The sequence below is a fragment of the Staurois parvus genome, unplaced genomic scaffold, assembly GCF_062004578.1.
Source record: "Staurois parvus isolate SC_StPar_1 unplaced genomic scaffold, SC_StPar_1.0 ptg000020l, whole genome shotgun sequence".
In the NCBI taxonomy this organism is placed as follows: Eukaryota; Metazoa; Chordata; class Amphibia; order Anura; family Ranidae; genus Staurois; species Staurois parvus.
In genome coordinates, this window is record NW_028317816.1 from 8,026,043 (window position 1) to 8,044,365 (window position 18,323).

At 41.4% G+C, this 18,323-nt stretch overlaps 2 protein-coding genes across 4 annotated transcripts in view; one reads left to right on the plus strand and one right to left on the minus strand.

The window, feature by feature from the left end:
- Window positions 1–2,206, minus strand: part of BBS9 (Bardet-Biedl syndrome 9) — a 488,277-nt gene extending 486,071 nt beyond the window's left edge. For 2 of the 3 annotated variants that reach the window (XM_089687172.1, XM_089687155.1), the window contains exon 1: window positions 1,802–1,905. The gene's annotated coding sequence lies outside the window, so the exon portion shown is untranslated. Of the gene's footprint in view, window positions 1–1,801; window positions 1,906–2,071 lie in introns of those variants that run through there. The other variant, XM_089687164.1, reaches the window with a different exon arrangement.
- Window positions 2,207–2,318: 112 nt separating this feature from the next.
- The window catches only part of DPY19L1 (dpy-19 like C-mannosyltransferase 1), a 108,984-nt gene continuing 92,979 nt past the window's right edge, over window positions 2,319–18,323 (plus strand). Inside the window, exons 1-3 of the mRNA XM_089687185.1 lie at window positions 2,319–2,396; window positions 9,064–9,329; window positions 17,682–17,706. Coding sequence (XP_089543311.1) covers window positions 9,092–9,329; window positions 17,682–17,706 — 263 coding nt within the window. The 5' untranslated portion in view covers window positions 2,319–2,396; window positions 9,064–9,091. The remainder of the gene's footprint in view (window positions 2,397–9,063; window positions 9,330–17,681; window positions 17,707–18,323) is intronic.

Here is an 18,323-nt window from a genome sequence, read left to right on the forward strand (position 1 = left end):
GGTCCCAGCCAGTGATTCCCCGCTGTCACCCAGTGATCTCTGAGCCATATAAAGCAGTGTACTTACAGTGAAGCACACACACAGCCCACACAGTAAAACAGCACACAGTTAACCCTTTCATCGCCCCACATGTTAACCCCTTCCTGCCCAGGGCCATTAGTACAGTGTCAGTGCTTTTTATTAGCACTGATTACTGTATTGGTGTCACTGGAGATGCTATAAGTCGCTTATCACCGCCATTACCAGTAAAAAAAAATTAAAAAAACAAATTCCAGTATATATACCACCATTTGTAAACACTATAACTTTCACATAAACCAATTAATTTCTCCTGGAGGGTAAGTGGTTAAAATCCTTTTAAAAATGGAAGCGGACAAAAAACGGATGTAAACGGCAGGGAACTAAACAGAAGTCGGATGTTAACGGACATACACTGAATATGTTTTCCTTAGCAATGGGACTGAATGGATGATGCTCATGTGAAGGGGCCTAAGGCATACATACATGGGTCAAATTCTGAATGATTTTTCTATCAAAAATTTTGAATTTTCATCATTAGTGGGCCGCAGCAACAGCTAATTTTCTCATTTAAAGTGTTACTAAACCCCGGACCTTGCATTCACTATATCTGATCTCCCACAGTGCACAGAAAATAGAATGCAATTATTTTGGTAAATATAAACTGCTAAATACCTTTTCTCATCAGCAGTTAGAGTAGTCTTGTGACTTCTATCAGTGTTCAGCAGAGCACTAGTTAAAGATTGTAAAAGGAGTTTTCATTCTGCTCTAGGAAGATGGAAAACCCCTGACCTCTGTCTGGACAGTGCTGATTGGCCCTGTGGTGATCACATGCACTCTCCCAAGAAAAAAAAAACCTCTTTAGCAATACATACCAAACTGAGCATGTGCAGAATGGCTACGGTTCAATCTCTCTTATCAGGAGATAAGGCATGGACATTTGAACAAGAGGAGGATCAGAAAAGACAGGATCAAACGGCCTTTTCACAAAATGCAGAGGAACCCTTAGGTTCCACAGTGACTATATCAAGCTGCCTTTACTGCATATACAGACTGATTTTACTGTTGTGGGTTTAGTAACACTTGAAGTGATCGGGCAAGTTGGAAATTTTTTGAAAAACAGACAAATTTCTAATCAATGATGGGAGAATCGTGCGTGAAATAGAATCGAAAAACAAATGTGCATGAGCTGTGACCTGGAAAGAAAAGAATATTCTCGGCCAGGAAATTTCTTTCACTACAACTTGTAGTGAAATTGAAGGCTTGATTGATCGAATTTCAAAATCAATCAGATTACAAAAAAGCACAAAAGCTTCGATTTTTGATTTCAAATCGTTTGGAATTCGACCCATGTATGGCCTGCATAAGCCTTTGCATGCCTTTTGTTCCAATGCCTCTGGAATGTGATTGGCTGATATGAAGTGCGAGTTCGGTTGGAGAGTAAAGTAAACTAGTAACTGTCTTCTTGGCTCTGTATCCTGGTGAACAATTCAAACTGTCACCTGGCAGAGTGCTGTGTCACCTGAGAGATCCCAGTAATCCCCATCCAGAATCCTATCCACTGATCATCCACTCGGTATACATTTGTGGACACTTTGTCCAGATGAATGCAGCTCTTTGATACATAGAGAAGGCAAGGGAAAGGAACCATTGGTGTCAGTGGACTGGAATCAGGAGACACACAGGGCTGAGTATAAAGTGTAGGGGACATCTACCTCTAATGACAGGCAGGATCCATACAGGCACACGATCGGCCAGGTATACACGAAGTACAGCCACCTACCTGCTCTTCTGTGTGTGTCTAAACAGGACAGTTTATTGTCACCCGCAGGCTCATCACCTCCCGTCCATTCACAGACGAGCTGGTGACGTCAGGCTGACAGACCCCCGCCCCCTTCTCCCATTCAGCCACTCACAGCCTTTCCATTCCTCCGGTGGTTGTCCCCAGTTCAGCTCTCTCCTCCATATACCCCCAAACACTTCATCCATAGGCTTGCTCTCCCCCAGTGTCATGTATATGGTACCCCGGACAGCCATCCTGCGCTCCACCTACCTTACATCGAGTCCCCCTGTGCGTTCCAAGGCTGCCCAGCGACTTCCCGTTGCTATAGTTACGCGCACGCGCACATTCACAGCACGGCTAAAACCCTCTTTTGAGAGCGGCTGCCATTTTCTTGTAGTACAGTGATTAATACGTGCACTTCATGTTACAAACTAGAAAAGTGTAATTCAAATGCTGGACCGATAAACGAGGGGCTGAAAGAATAGCGGCAGCCATTTTGTTGTAGCCCGGAGGGGGAGGAGGAAGGGAGCTCTAGTAGTGCTAGAATCCTCCTGGTGTGGGTGTTACAGTGGACTGGCTGCACAGTGAGCAGGAGGTAATGATATCTCTGTGATGATAATACTGAGGGGATTTGGAAGATGAGGAGAGAGGGGGTTCCAGCGCTAAGGAGGGGGGGTCATGTGACCTTGTGAGGCGGGATGCCGGGCACAGCGCTGCTCACAGGCTGGGGATGGACTTGTGGGAGCTTTCATCTTCTCAGCTCGGCTTGTAACGGGTTGTTATCCCTGTGCCATGTGTTCATTCATGCATGACATTTATTTTTACCGTTCATTTCCGTATTGTATCTGCATATTACTCTTTTTCATCCATTCATTGATTTACAATGAAAATATATCGGTAAACTGCTGTACAGCTGATCTGACGAGTTCTTCCAGGGACTTCATTAAAGCTGAACTCCAGGCAACAATAACTTTCATTTAAATGTATCCCTCAGTAGCTACAAATGTTATAAATCCACTTTATGTGCACTGAAAGCCTTTGCCAACCCAGATATCGCCTCATCACTGGGCTGTACATAGCATGAGCAGAGCTGTGGGAGGGGCCACTAGGTCCCACCCACTACAGACTACCTGAAGAAAATCTCAGGAGAGAGTGGAGACAAGACCAGTCATCCTGAACAAAGGCAGAGGGCAGCAGTGACCGGTCTTTATTACAGAGGCAACTTTCATGCTGGATTACTGCACAGACTACCTGAAGAAAACCTCAGGAGACGGTGAAAACGAGACCAGTCATCCTGCACAAAGGCAGAGGGCAGCAGTGACCGGTCTTTATTACAGAGGCAACTTTTCATGCTGGATTACTGCACAGACTACCTGAAGAAAACCTCAGGAGAGGGCGGAGACAAGACCACTCATCCTGCACAAAGGCAGAGGGCAGCAGTGACCGGTCTTTATTACAGAGGCAACTTTTCATGCTGGATTACTGCACAGACTACCTGAAGAAAACCTCAGGAGAGGGCGGAGACAAGACCACTCATCCTGCACAAAGGCAGAGGGTAGCAGTGATCGGTCTTTATTACAGAGGCAACGTTTCATGCTGGATTACTGCACAGACTACCTGAAGAAAACCTCAGGAGAGGGTGGAGACGAGACCGGTCATCCAGCACAAAGGCAGAGGGCAGCAGTGACCGGTCCTTATTACAGAGGCAACGTTTCATGCTGGATTACTGCACAGACCACCTGAAGAAAACCTCAGGAGACAGTGAAGATGAGACTAGTCATCCTGCACAAAGGCAGAGGGCAGCAGTGACCGGTTTTTATTACACAGGCAAAGTTTCATGCTGGATTACTGCACAAATCCGGAAGAAATACACAAAGAACACCGACATTCACATAATAGTACACATGACTTTTGTATTTCGACAACATTTGCTTATCCCAGAGTTCAGCTTTAGGCCTGGTTCACACTACATGCGTTTCAGTTACGTTTTGTCTGCATCCAAAACGCACAGAAAGTAGGTTATATGGTTGTCAATGTCATAGTTCTTTTTCTGCACTGGAACTGAAGCACTAATATGAAGTAGAACAGGCTGCATTTTCTCTGCATAGAACTGTACTGGAACGCAGTAAAATGCACCAAAAACACACTGGAATGCACGTCCCTATTTAAATTGAAGGTAAAAAGCGCACTGGAACATGTCAAAAACGCACATACGAAAACACAGCTGGAACACATCTGGACTGCGTTTCTATAGTGTGAACCGGCCCTCAACCACTTGCCCTCCAGAGGGTTTACCCCACCCTTTCCTGACCAGCCCATTTTTTCCCGATACGGCACTGCGTTTTTTTAACTGACAATTGCGTGATCATGCAACGCTGCACTCAAATTAGATTTATGTTCTTCTTTTCCCCCCACAAATAGAGCTTTGTTTCGGTGGTATTTGATTGCCTCTACGTTTTTAAATTTTTTGCGCTATTTAAAAAAAAAAAATGACAATTTGGAGAAAAAAAACAATATTTTTGACTTTTTGCTATTAAACGTTTCCAGTAAAAAAAAAATTCATAATAAATGTAGCACAAAATGTATTCTGCTCCATGTCTTTGATAAAGATCCCAATACGTGTAAACTGATTGGTTTACGTGAAAGTTATAGCGTTTGCAAATGGCGGTATAGATACTGGGATTTTAACTTTTTTTTTACTAGTAATGGTGGCAATCAGCGACTTATAGCCAGACTGCGGCGGGCATTCTGACACTGACTTGGTGTCACTGACATCCCCAGTGACACCAATACAGTGATCAGTGCTAAAAAACAGCACTGACACTGTACTAATGGCACTGGGTAGGAAGGGGTTAACATCTGGCGGCGATCAAAGGGTTAACTGTGTGCCATTTTATTAAGTGTGCTGTGTTTGTACTTCACTGTAAGCACACTGCTTTGCCTGGCCCTACCCGGAACTGCAAAAACGTGTGTGTGTGTATGTATGTATGTGTATATATATATATGTGATTTTGCGCACCGCTGCCGCCCTGTAGTACTATTTCTGCTATAGGGCGGTGGTAAAGTAGTTATGGGATCATTAACACCAGATGCAATCTGATGCATTTTTTGTTGCATTCCCGATGTATAGGCAGTCCAAAATCCAGCTTCTCCAATAGGCATCCAGTACTGTGCAAAGGTTTTAGGCTGGTGTGAAAAAATGCTGTAAATTAACCCCTTCACGCCAGCGCATCCCGGCCCTTTTAAGGGTTTCAGGAGGTGGGGCGGGGTTTAGGTTCATGTGACTGCCGTGACATGTCACATGATCGGGAAAGAAAGGTCCCGATCAAAAGAGATCGGGACCTTTCCGTGAGTACCGGACATGTGTACTGGGAGCGTTCAGGGCACGCACTCTCAGCACATATGTTCTTTTTTAATAGAATGCAAATGTGCAGCCGCTCAGCGTCTAGGCCCAGACACCAGGAGGCCGCACATTTGCGTTTGGCCGGCTGAAGAGGTTAAGAATGCTTTTAAAAATAGAGGTGTTCATAGTTTATTTTTAGCAATCAACAAAATGAGGCATGTGATTGGCCCCACATTTAGGGCTTGTTCACACTTGACTAAATTTCTAACTCTTTAAGTGGTTAAAAACTCCAGATTTTTTTTTTGTTGTTACTTACAGGTAAGCTGAAAATAAATCTTACCTGTAGGTAAAATGAACATCTAAAGGTTCAATGTTTAGGAGATATTTGCTCTTTTTGGCAGCTGGCGCATGCACTCTGAAGGAATGGCATAGCTGTGCTGTTCCTTCAGAGTACTGTGCTGCTGCCCAGGACTCCCACACGCATGCATGGGAGTGACATCATCACGGCTTAGCCAGTCAGACAGCTGTAGCCCACAAACCTGGAAGGAACGTGCATGTCTCCCTGTGCCTTCGTAGGTTTCCTCCAGGTACTCCGTTTTCCTCGTACACTCCGAAGACATGCTGGTAGGTAAATTGGCTCCTGTCTAAATTGGCCCTAGTATGGATATGTAATAATGTAAGTTCGGGACCTTAGATTGTACGCCCCTTGAGGGCTAGGGACTGATGTGAATGTAAAATATATATGTAAAGCGCTGCGTAAATTGATGGCGCTATATAAGTACCTGAAATAATACCAGGTGAAGATGGAAGCCTCTGCACCATCGCAGTGCACTGCTGGAGGGCTTTGTTTTAAGGCAAGTCCTTCATAATGTGCTAGTATACGATGCTTATTATGACACTACTTTGCAGGAGAAAACTTTTTTTTTTTTTTTAGTGCGGTTTACTTCTGCTTTAGCAAATGCTACTATAGAGTTAGTATGGGTGTTAGACTGGTGTATTACAAGCGTTAAAACCGCTCCCCAAATGCCCTTTACGTAGTTTTGAGGCATTTTACAAGCATTAAAACCGCACCACAAACGCCTATAAAAAACTGTAATACCTACCAGTGCGTTTGCAGAGCATCACCATAGACTTGAATGGGAGGTGTTGAAAGGCTTCAAACTCCTCCAGACTCAACATGAGGCTTCAATTTTGATTTCATGTTTTGATAATGTGAACAGTACTGTCTGCTGTTCATAGTATCATTTGCATAGGAGTTTGAGGACCGTTAAAAATGCCCTTCAAACACCTGCTTTCAATGCCAGTGTGAACTAGGCCTTATTCTGCAGCAGGACAATGACCCCAAACACACAGTCAATGTCATTAGGAACTATCGTTCACGTAAAGAACAAGGAGTCCTAGAAGTGATGATTTTGGCCCCCACAGAGCCCTGATCTCAACATCATTGAGTCTGTCTGGGATTATATGAAGAGACCGAAGGATCTGAGGCAGCCTACATCCACAGAAGATCAGTAGTTAGTTCTGGAAGATGTTTGGAACAACCTACCTGACGAGTTCCTTTAAAAACTGTCTCAAAGGGGTTTATTTACTAAAGCTGGAGAGTCCAAAATCAGACTCCCTTCTGCATAGAAACCAATCAGCTTCTAACCTCAGCTTGTTCAATGAAGCTTTGGCAATGAAACCTGGAAGCTGATTGGTTTCTATGCAGAAGGGAGTCTGATTTTGGACTCTCCAGCTTTAGTAAATAAACCCCCAAGTGTCTGTAGAAGAATTGACGCTGCTTTGATGACAAAGGGTGGTCACACCAAATCTTTATTCGATTTAGATTTCTCTTCTGTTCATTTGCTTTCCATTTTGTTATTTTAGATAAAAAATAAACTATGAACACTTCTATTTTTGAAAGCATTCTTCATTTGCAGCATTTTTTCCCACCTGCCTAAAATGTTTGCACAGTACCCTAATTCACACAAATACAGTGCAGTAAAAACAAGTACGTCAGGCTGCATTTTCCCACAGTGCAAATGTGCCCAACGCATCACAGCGCACATAAAAACCCAAAGAAAGAAGACGGAAGTGATCTAAAAGGGCTCACGCTTAGGGAAAAATCACACTGCTAATGCATGTAGACATTCAAATAAATCGTGCAACGTGCAGTTCCTGGTGTGAATGGGCCCCAATTCAAAAGCTACAAGAATGTAAAACTGAACTGCAGGCAAATCCAGTTTTGTGATTTGAACAGCCAGATAGCTGACACCACTTTCAGGTGTAGACTGTAGAAGACATACAGTGGTGTCCTCTCTCCAGTCCAAGCCTGCTGTGTTTTTTTTTTTTTTTAAGGCAGCAGAGCCTAACTCCTAGTTCCTAGTCCTTCCCTTCCCTCTTTAAAGCTTCAATTACACAGGTAGTAAAAACAGGCATTCATGCCATCGTTTTACTGCCCACCTAAAAGATAACAGCTGGGGGTCTTAAATTTAACTCTGTTCAGCTTAACAGGTGGCACCGTTTGTCAAACTTTGCTGATGAAGTCAATGGGACCATGCCACAACCACAAGCCAAAAGCTTGACTGATGCTTGCGGCATGGTATTTCATTACAAAATAGATATTCAGTTGGGAAAAAAAAAACAGGCATTCGGGAGGCCGCAGGGTCACCTCCCGGAGGCTGCTGTTCTACAGTCTTCTGAAAAGTTATCCACTGCAGATCACTTTTCAGAAGGGTGGTAAAGACTGTTGCTCATCTACATGAGCACTTAGGCTTCTTTCATCTTCAAAAGCGATTCACTGTGTATTGTTTTTCAGAGATGGCTAGGTGGCAATTTGCAGGTATTTAGGAGGCAATGCTGCCTCCTCTTGAATGCCTGTTTTTTTGTTTTTCTCTGATATCAATAGGTATTTTACAATGAAATACCATGCTACAACCATGTGCCAGACATGTTGCACTCAGTTGGGGCGAGTTCCCATTAATTTTAATGGACGGGTTTGGCAAATGGAATGTATCACAGCTACAGCAACGTGCTTAGACATGAGTTTCATATGTGTTGGTGGTAAGAACATGGATCATCTGCCTCTTTTTACCACCTCTTGCCGCCTAGGGCAAGGCCTAAGTGAGTGTTGTAACATAGGGTATTTCAAGAGTTTCCTACCAAATCATATCCAAGTTCCATTTGAAAGAATCTCTTTAATGATGTATTGAATACCGAGCTGCTTTACATTGTGTTTATGTCTGCTTCGTGTTCATCTGTACGTTTACACAAGCTTTGCTGTTTCCTAATATTGTTACCAAATAACAGGACAAAGCCATGAGCAAAGTCCACCCTGACCTGTTGTCTGCTGCTTGTGTAATATTGTGAGCCATAAGGTACAATGCCTTGAAAAAGTATTCATACCCCTTGAAATTTCCACATTTTGCCATGTTACAACCAAAAACGTAAATTTTATTTTATTGGGATTTTATGTGACAGACCAACAAAAGTGGCACATAATTGTGAAGTGGAAGGAAAATGATAAATGGTTTTCAAAATGTTTTACAAATATCTATATTGTAAAGCGCTGAGCAAACTGTTGGCGCTATATAAATCCTGTATAATAGTAATAATATCTGAAAAGTGTGGTGTGCATTTACTCTGATACCCCTTACTAAAATCTAGTGGAACCAATTGACTTCAGACATCACCTAATTGTAAATAGAGTCCATGTGTGTGTAGTTTAATCTCAGTATACATGCAGCTGTTCTGTGAAGCCCTCAGAGGTTTGTTACAGAATATTCATGAACAAACAGCATAATGAAGGCCAAGGAACACACCAGACAGGTCAGGGATAAAGTTGACTTTTTGAAGTTACTTTTTCACGGCACTGTATTGTATAGAAGTAACAGAAAAGAATAAAGATTCTAGCTGTGATGGTTGTGTATGTCTTTTTCAGGGGCTTTGATTTTCAAGTGGTCCATATCATGGCCGTGGAGGGCAGGTCCCGGCTCAGAGATTCCCCAAACAAGTCCAGTGAGCATAGTGGTGTGGCGGATGGTCAAGTGAGGCATCGTTATCGGGGGGTCACTTCCCCTAAGGGGAGAACTAGGAGCCACTACCCAACCGAGACCTCCCATCACAAGAATAATAAGGGAGCCAAGGAGCGTCTCTTCTCTTACCTCAGCCTGGCCAATGTAAAGGTTGGGCTCAGCCTGGTGATTGGTAAGATTTGCCTATGGTCTAATATTTGTGCTTCTGGCAGTCCTACACAAACGTTAGCAATATGCCGATAGGTAAAAATACTGGTCAACTTTCTCCCCTGTGCAGTTTTGGATCCATAGCCTTCTTTCTCATTTACTAAGTAACGTAACTGGTTATAGTCCCATTCAACTGCTCAACCAAGTTGCTTCCTAAGCTCAGTTTGAAGAAGTCCAATTCAATGGGACTAACTACTATGACCTGAACTTCCTACTTTCTAACATATTTCTGTCTGGAAGGTCTTTCATCTAGTACATTAGTGACATGTGAATGAAACCATTGATTGGTTCCAGGGTGGATTTGATTTAAATCACGATTTAAATCACTAGTCAGTAAGGCTTGATTTAAATCCTAGTTTTCTACATAGACTAATTCTTGCTGATATAACTTTAATATGCAAGTAGATGAAGATTTTTAGAATAACTTTTCATATTAGTTTTTTATCCCCAGTTTAATAGGTTAATCATCCATATTTGGACACCTTTTCTGTTGTACTTAGGAAGGAGAAAAATATTCATTACCTTAATAATAACAATTTAAATAGATTTATTCAACTGAAACAATAATATTCCAGCATATGTTATTTGCTTAAACATCCATGTTTGTTAACTAATTTGGCTAAACAAAATATATATATTTTAAGAAACTTAGACTGTCAGCCCCTTCCTCCTCACACTTAGTTTCACTTTCTTCTTGTGCAGATCTATTCCACTCCAAACAATCAGAAAAATATTGTTTCTATTCTATTCACTGAACTTCTTGAAACTTAGCACTGAAGGGGTTGATTCTGTATTCATAGGTTTGTAGAAGTTAGGATTAAGGTCTTTTTCTTAACTCTGTTCATGTTATAACATTTTTGCTGTGAAGAAGAGGCATGTGATCTCCGCTGAGTCAAATTCAGTTTTGAGAACTGAAAAGTAAACCAAGCATCTGTGATAATATCTTGTAGGCAGAGAAACTGCCCAATAATCTTACAGAAACCTCTGGAAGAGCATGACATTGTGAATGGATTAATGGCATTTATTTACCAAAAAAATTAAACATATACAGCCTTATTCTACATAATTAAAAAACTAATCTTTATTTCATGATGGAATAACCTTTGGATGGTAATATATTTTTCCTCCAAAAAGCATTTTATTCAAAAAAAATCCGATTTAAATAAAAAAAATTTGATTTTTTTTTTTTTTTTTTTTAAATCATTGATTTTTATCCACCCTGATTGGTTCACAAAGTTGCACTGGGTAAAGTATTGTGTGTGTGCCGCAAAGCAATATAAAATTGCTTTGGGAACCCTATTGTAAACTTTCCTGTGTGCTGGAGTTTAGTGAATATAACAGCTCATACATAACATGGTCACTAGGCTTTATGGCACTCAGGTGTAGTAGAGTTTAGCTGGCTATATTTCATGTTTGGTTTGTGCTTGATAAACTTCAAGTACCATTCAAGTATATTGTGTCTAAAAACAAAATAATTCTTTTCAAATTCTGGCACTTCGTGGTTGCAGCTACCCACCTTTTACCTGGGGACCATTTTGAGTCATTGGTGCACAGTATACGTAAGGCTTCAGCTTTTTGTATAAATCTACTAAGCCCCAACAGTGCAGTTTAACAGTCCTGACCCATTGGATGTTCTAACGCTGGATTTGTAAATGAGGAGGTGAGTTACCTAGAAGTCAGGCATGCCACCAGTAACCAGTGGCTCTCTGGGCGTGATGAAATACATTGGGATTATCAATTACTTTTGGCACTTTAAAGATAGTGAGATTGGCTGAAGTCAGTTTGTTCTTTGTATTTATATCTCCATACAAGTCAAAGTAAATGCATGGCAATACGCACCACAAACTTTTCTCTGGTGTATGCATGCCCTAGTTCTGGAATCGGTGCACTTAGCAGTTTTGCTTTCTTAGGACAGCGGTACTTTTATTAGTTATTATTTTAACCACTTCTGGTCCGGACACTTTTACCCCCTTCCTGTCCAGGCCAATTTTCAGCTTTCAGTGCTATCAAACTTTGAATGACAATTGCACGGTCATGCAACACTGTACCCATATGAATTTTTTGCATTTTTTTTAGACAGATAAAGCTTTATTTTGGTGGTATTTATTCACCACTGGGATTTTTTTTTTTTTTTGCTATGTAAATGAAAAAGTCTAAAAATTTTGAAAAAAAAAATTTTCTTATACAATTTTGCAAATAAAATTTCATCATAAATCTTGGCCAAAATGTATTCTGTTATCTTTTTAGTAAAAAAAAATAACCCAAATTAGTTTATAACCAAAAATGTTTAAACTTTTTTTTTTACATTTTTATTTTTTTTTTAATATTATTTGTTTGTTTTTTTTTAGATACTGTCACCCTGGCAGTACAGTGTCACTGTACTACTTGTGGGGGGTGATGATTTTTTTTTATTTTGTTACACTGAATGCTTTTACAGCCTTTATGGGTGTAAAAACAATAATTTATCCTTCTCTCTGGCTGCATTCTTCCAGTCATTGAGTACTACTGTGTGAGCTGTGATTGGTCACAGCTTGTCACATGGTACAAGGCTGTTGTGAATGGCCTTGTACCATGTGACCTCTGTGATCATTCACAGATTTCACACGTAGTAAGCAGTGATGTCAGAAGTGACATCTTGCTTACTACTCTGCATGTGATCACTGATTGGCCAATCAGTGATCACATGCTCGGGACCTCGCACAGAGGTGCCGTACGACCATCTGGTTTCCACTGTGTCCGTAGGACACAGCGGGCATCGGATCACGGTGCTGCGCGCTCCCAGGCAGCGCACAAGCAGGGGGCGGGGAGGCCGTTTATAAATGGCCACCTGACCCTGCACTGCCACCGTCCGGCCGTTTATATACAATGGCAGGACGAGAGGTGGTTAAAAAAACCTGTTTCCCCACACTAATAAAGCAGAGCTAAACCCATCAATTTAACAGGTTTTTTTTTTAATAGTTACATTCCCAGCATGTCGGGAATGATAACTGTCACATTTTCTTGTGCTTTCAACCAAACTGTCAGATCATCAAATGGCTGGTGTCATAACTGTTCACATGTGCTACTCCATGGCAGTTGCAGTTCAGAGGTTAAAGCCGGCCTTAGACTAGTTGAAAACTGAACATTCTGTCAATCAAAAAACTAAAATAGATCACACAGTTGTGCCATCATTTGTTTCTTTTTTCTGAAAAAAAAAAAAACAGCATGTTGAATCAGACACTTTCAATTGCAGCACAAAAATCTTGTGTTGCAGATGGCACACTAATGATATGAAAAACAAACAATTCAACAGTCGACACAAATTTTGTTCAGTTTTCGACTCATCTATGGCCGGCTTAACCACTTCCTGTCCGGACACTTTTACCCCCTTCCTGTCCAGGGCAATTGTCAGCTTTCAGCGCTATCGCACTTTGAATGACAATTGCGCGGTCATGCAACACTGTACCCATATTAATTTTTTACCATTTTTTTGAGACAGATAAAGCGTTATTTTGGTGGTATTTATTCACCACTGGGATTTTAATTTTTTTTACTATGTAAATGAAAAAGTCCAAAATTTTTGAAAAAAAGTGTTGTTTTTTTTATAAAATTTAGCAAATAATATTTCATCATAAATCTTGGCCAAAATTTATTCCGTTATTTTTTTAGTAAAAAAAAAATCCAAATTAGTTTATAACCAAAAATTATAATTTTTGAACATTTTTTTTTACATTTTTATTTTATTTTTTTTATATTATTATTATTATTATTTTTTTTTATTTTTTTTTACATACTGTCACCCTAGCAGTACAGTGTCACCATGGTGACACTGTACTACTTGGGGGTGATGAAGATTTTTTTTTTTTTTTTTTTTTTTACACTGATTGCTTTTACACCCATAAAGGATGTAAAACCAATCATTTCTCTTTCTCTCTGTCTGCATTCTTGCAGTCATTGAGAAATACTGAATGAGCTGTGATTGGTCACAGCTTGTCACATGGTACAAGGCTGTTGTGAATAGCCTTGTACCATGTGACCTTTGTGATCATTCACAGATTTCACACGTAGTAAGCAATGATGTCACAAGTGACATCTTGCTTACTACTTTGCATGTGATCACTGATTCGCCAATCAGTGATCACATGATCGGGACCTCGTACAGAGGTCCCGTCCGACGATCGGTGTTTCACTGTGTCCGGAGGACACAGCGGGCACCGGATCGCGGTGGTGCGCGCTCCCAGGGAGCGCGCACAGCTAGAAAAGGCGGGTGCCGTTTATGAACGGCAACCCGCCCCTGGACTGCCACCGCCCTGCCGTTTATAAACAGCGGGCGGACGGCAAGAGGTTAAGATGGCAGCCTCCTTGGCTTAAAAGGATAGGATGGTTTAGTTCCACTTTAAAATGTTAAGAAAAGGGAAAAAATTAATACTCGCCTAGATGGCTTCGGCACCGATCTCAGCTGCAGCTGTCCCCCACCGGCTCTACCCTGAGAACTGAGCAATCAAACACTGCTGATTGCTCAGTTCTCCTCCTCTGCTCTGCTCCTCCAGTGCATCAATGGAGAGCTGAGCTGTGGAGGGGGTGGGAGGGTCCGGATCAGGCTTTCAACGGCATGCTGAGAGGCTGAGCCAGCTGCCGGTCCAGGCATCTGCGTGGATCCCGGCTGTAAATTCAGGATCTTTCCTAAGCCTGAACTGGCTGAGTGACATCAGCCGACAGCGGGCTTCAGCCCACTGTCTGCTGAAAATGGGTCACAGGAGTGCAGAAAAAATTGCCCTACTGTGATCCATAGAAGTATAGCCAAAATAGCTTTGTCTCCAATCCTGTATATTCACCTGCCTTCCTTTTTTTTGCAACAACTTTTAAGGTCTGAAACCACACATCTGCCTTTGCAGAAGTCTCTCTGCGTGGCAGTTCTAATTTCATTAATGCTCAAAAGAATCTCCATTCATACACTGTTGAAATGTATAGTAGATGGCCTTCACACAGCAATGAATGGAGATGCAAAGTGGACACTGCCTGGTAGACTTCTACAGAATCAGTGGTCTTTTGTGTCATTTAGAGGATAATTGTACTAATAATAATACAGTTAAGTCTCATCAATAAAAAAAGCTTAACTACAAATGTATAGTTTCGTATTTAAATACTTATCTTTGTGAACAGAAATGCAGAATAATTCTCCTGTAATTCATATCTTAATAGCTGGTATTCCAACTCTCAACTCCTCCCCCTACATGATGCCCAATTTGTGGGTGTTTTCCTTATGGAGCTCAAGCAGAGCTCAGTTGTTACCACCCTCTCTGCTGTAAGTATGTCTGTCAGAAAGTCCTGTGTGTTTACAGTGACTCTAGAACAACGTGCAGGGAAAAATATCTTGTCACATATTATTGTTGTTGTCTGCTCTATCTCCCCTATTCTGTCCTTTCCGGCTTCCATCCAGTCTGCCTGCACCATCGTCTACTCAGTCTCTCTGCACCAGCAGTTGTGGGTGCTCTGCCTTCCTCCCCATAGAGTGAAAACTCTGGCTGCCCGCCACTGTTTCTTCCCCTTAGCTTACACTCTCCCTCCGAGCTACCTGTCATTTGACTCTTAAAAAGCAATCCACTGTGGAGCTGTCAAAAAAAAAAACAGCCATTCCTGTAAATGAGGCTTTAGTTATATTTCAATGAAAGCCCCTTTTCAGCATTCTTTTATATTTTGTTTGTTTTGGGTTTTTGTGGTTGTTTTAAGGAGATTCTACTACTTTGCCCATTCAGCCTGCATCAATTTATTAAAGCGGAATTATACTGCATCTGATCACTAGAAAGCATAAATGGTATTTGATTCATTTTTAATATTCAAAGCAAACTAACCCATCCATTCATGTTTCCATGCTTTATTTTGCTGATAAATGGTTTTGCTAAAAGCATTTCTGACTGTGGCCATCTTGAGTAAGGGCAGATGATTCATGTAGCACTGACCTCCAGAAATCTATCTTCCCTTCATTCAGGCATACAAACAGAAGGGAGTGCTTAGCTGAGAAAACCCCCTCCTGAAGACTCCTGGAAAGTATGACATCACTTGCCTAGGCAAGAAACAAGGAAGTAACTGAAAAAACACAAAAATAGTTTAAAGCCAGTAAATATGATATATTTTCCTATCTATTTACTAATGCTAGCAGCATAAGGATTAAAACATTGTTAATGTTTATTGAGAGATTGAAGTCCCACTTTAAGCCCTGTGTAAGGTTTGTATTGAATGCTATTGGATTTTAAATAGGGTTGAAGGCATCTCCCTCACATGAGTGCTCAGGCCAAGCAATTGGCCACTCTGCCTGAGCAAGCATCTTGGAGAAGGTAATACTCTCCTTCATACCCAGAATCCGCAGGTTTTTGCAACAGCTGCAATGAAGCAGTGGGGGAACTTTGTGAACATATCAAAGTTGGGGGGCTCTGTGTTGAGATTTTAAGCAGCAAAAGGCATTTACTATGCGGTCAGCTGACTGCTGCTGTTTTTGGTTTTCTATTTAGCAATGTATTTACATTAAAGTGTATTTTAGCTCATGGCATGCTTTGCAAAATATTTGTGCTTCTCATGTTTGTTGACTGCTTTGTGTAATGTTTTCAGAGAAATACTTATCAACCTGCAAAGATTTCCCCACAGCGCCTTGACCAGAAAAAAAAGATAGAATGCTCCTAGAGAGCTGTTTAAGTAACAAGATTGTTCCTTTTTGATCTTTCTAAGGCTGGCTTTACACCTTGGCTTTGCAGTAACTCACCATGCACACATTTGTGCATTGCCTTTTCTTTTTGAATGGCAACCCAACACATTAAAGCGATGCATGGTATTTCACTATCGTATGGTACATTCCCGAATTAAGGTCAAGTGAAAGGGTGTTTACATGTTGGTGTATTTTCTCACTTATAACACTGTTATTATACGGGATTTTGCAAGACCCCTTAAAATTAAATAAATTGTATCTGAAGCCAAATCAGTATTATTTTTGTTCATATGTTACTTTTCTTGTGGTAGATCTACAGTAGTTGGGAGATGCATCATTGCTTGTGGACTACAGGATGTATCAAGTTTGTAGCTTATTTCTTGCACTGCTTGAGTGCCATGAAGGGCCACCCACCTAAAGGCTAAACTCCAGCCAGCGAAGGATACAGCAAATTTAATACAACATGCTGAGTCGATAGGCAGCACAACTTGTCAATCTTGGCTATTAAGGTCACTGGGGTCGAACCGCAATTGTGAGCCAAATGCTTGGCTTTGGATTGTGGTGCATTAGTACAATTATAACCTGCCATTCATAAGAAAGAAGAAAACAGACTTTCTAGAGGATCGCCATGTGCACGCCTGACAGCACCACTGTGGAGCGCTTTTCAGAGCTTTGTCTACTGTGAACCTAGACCTATTGAGGGTAATTTTCAAAAGGAGTATGTTTTTTAACACCCAATCACATGCAGAGGAATTTTTAAATGAGATATTTCTAATCATGTTGAATATTATTTAAAAAAGAACCTGTGGGGGGGGAAAAAATCCCATGCAGTGGGGCTGCACCCACACTGCATGGGCTAACTACTCATTGTTGCCTAGGGGTTAGGAGAGTGGAGATAAACCTTACCTAATCCACCTCCGGATTGGTCCCTGCCGCTCCTCAACCAACCCCCCATATGCACAGTCATGTGCATGGACTGCTCTCAACATTATCATGCCCATAGACCAGCTCTGGACCCGAGGATGGCAGGAACAGTCCACTGCTGGAAGTGGGGGAGTGCTGATTTCTGGAGGATTGAAGCATCAGGTAAATATAGCCTTTTGGTGCTCCCCTGGACAGAATGAGAAGGTAACCCCCATGCAGTGTGAGCACTACACAGAAGAGTTCCCCCCCCCCCCCCCCGAGTTCTTCTTTAACTAAGCTAAGTTAATCAACTTCACTAAATTTGTTACGCCAGCTCATAAATGTTCTGACCTCCTGCTATCTAGTGCCCACGCTCACCTCCAGGACTTCTTCAGAGCCTCCGCCATCCTCTGGAACTCCTTACTCTAATCCGTCCAACTATGTCCTACTCGATCGACCTTTACGTGATCCTTGTAAAACGATATCCTTAGAGAAGCCTATCCTGCCTTTACCTGATATATACTGAACTTTTACTTTACCCATCAGCTCATCCCCCACAGTAACTTTCTATCACTTGACCCTCTAACAAGCAGAGCCCTTTGAATTCTCTTTTATTGAATCATATTGTAAATATACTGTCTGCCTTATTTTGTAAAACACTGCACAGACTGTTGGCATGATATAAATCCTGTGTAATAATGAATAGTTCTCAATTTTGGTATGTTTCCCTTTCAGCTGCTATATTTGGTCTTTTGCACTGGTAAGATTTTTTTTTTTCTTTATTGGGGTACTGTTTATCTTTATCCTTGTTTTGAAGGGTTGGCTACCCTAAACTGTTGTTTCGGTTTTGGGTAGGTTCTGTCTGTTTGCATTAATCTCCATCTTTTTATCTCATGGGATCTCTATACCGAAGTCTCTAAATTTTCCAACATGCCATGACCACTATGAGGGAAGTATGACTCTCTGACGGATCAAGGAGGCCCTCATCCTAGAGGGGTAATGGTTGAGTGACCTGACTAATGACCACCCATAACCCCCCCCCTGTATTTTTCTCATTACAAGTTTTCTTTAATTTCTCCAAAAGCTCAGGCATTTACATATAAGACATGAAAGTCCTGTGTTTTTCAGTTGTACTGTGCATTCTCTACACCCACCTAATGAAAGTAACTGAACTGTATGGAACTTGATCTTTTGTACCACCTGCGTTCGCTAGTCTTTGCTCTTATCTTTATTCCATGCCAGCCATGCAGACTGTATTCAGTAGATGTTAAGCCCTCCAATTAAGCAGTCTGATTATCTTGATTACTTGCATACATCAGTTTCAACGGCAATTATTGTCTTGGCTTTCCATGTACAAAACAAATTATAGGCACTACA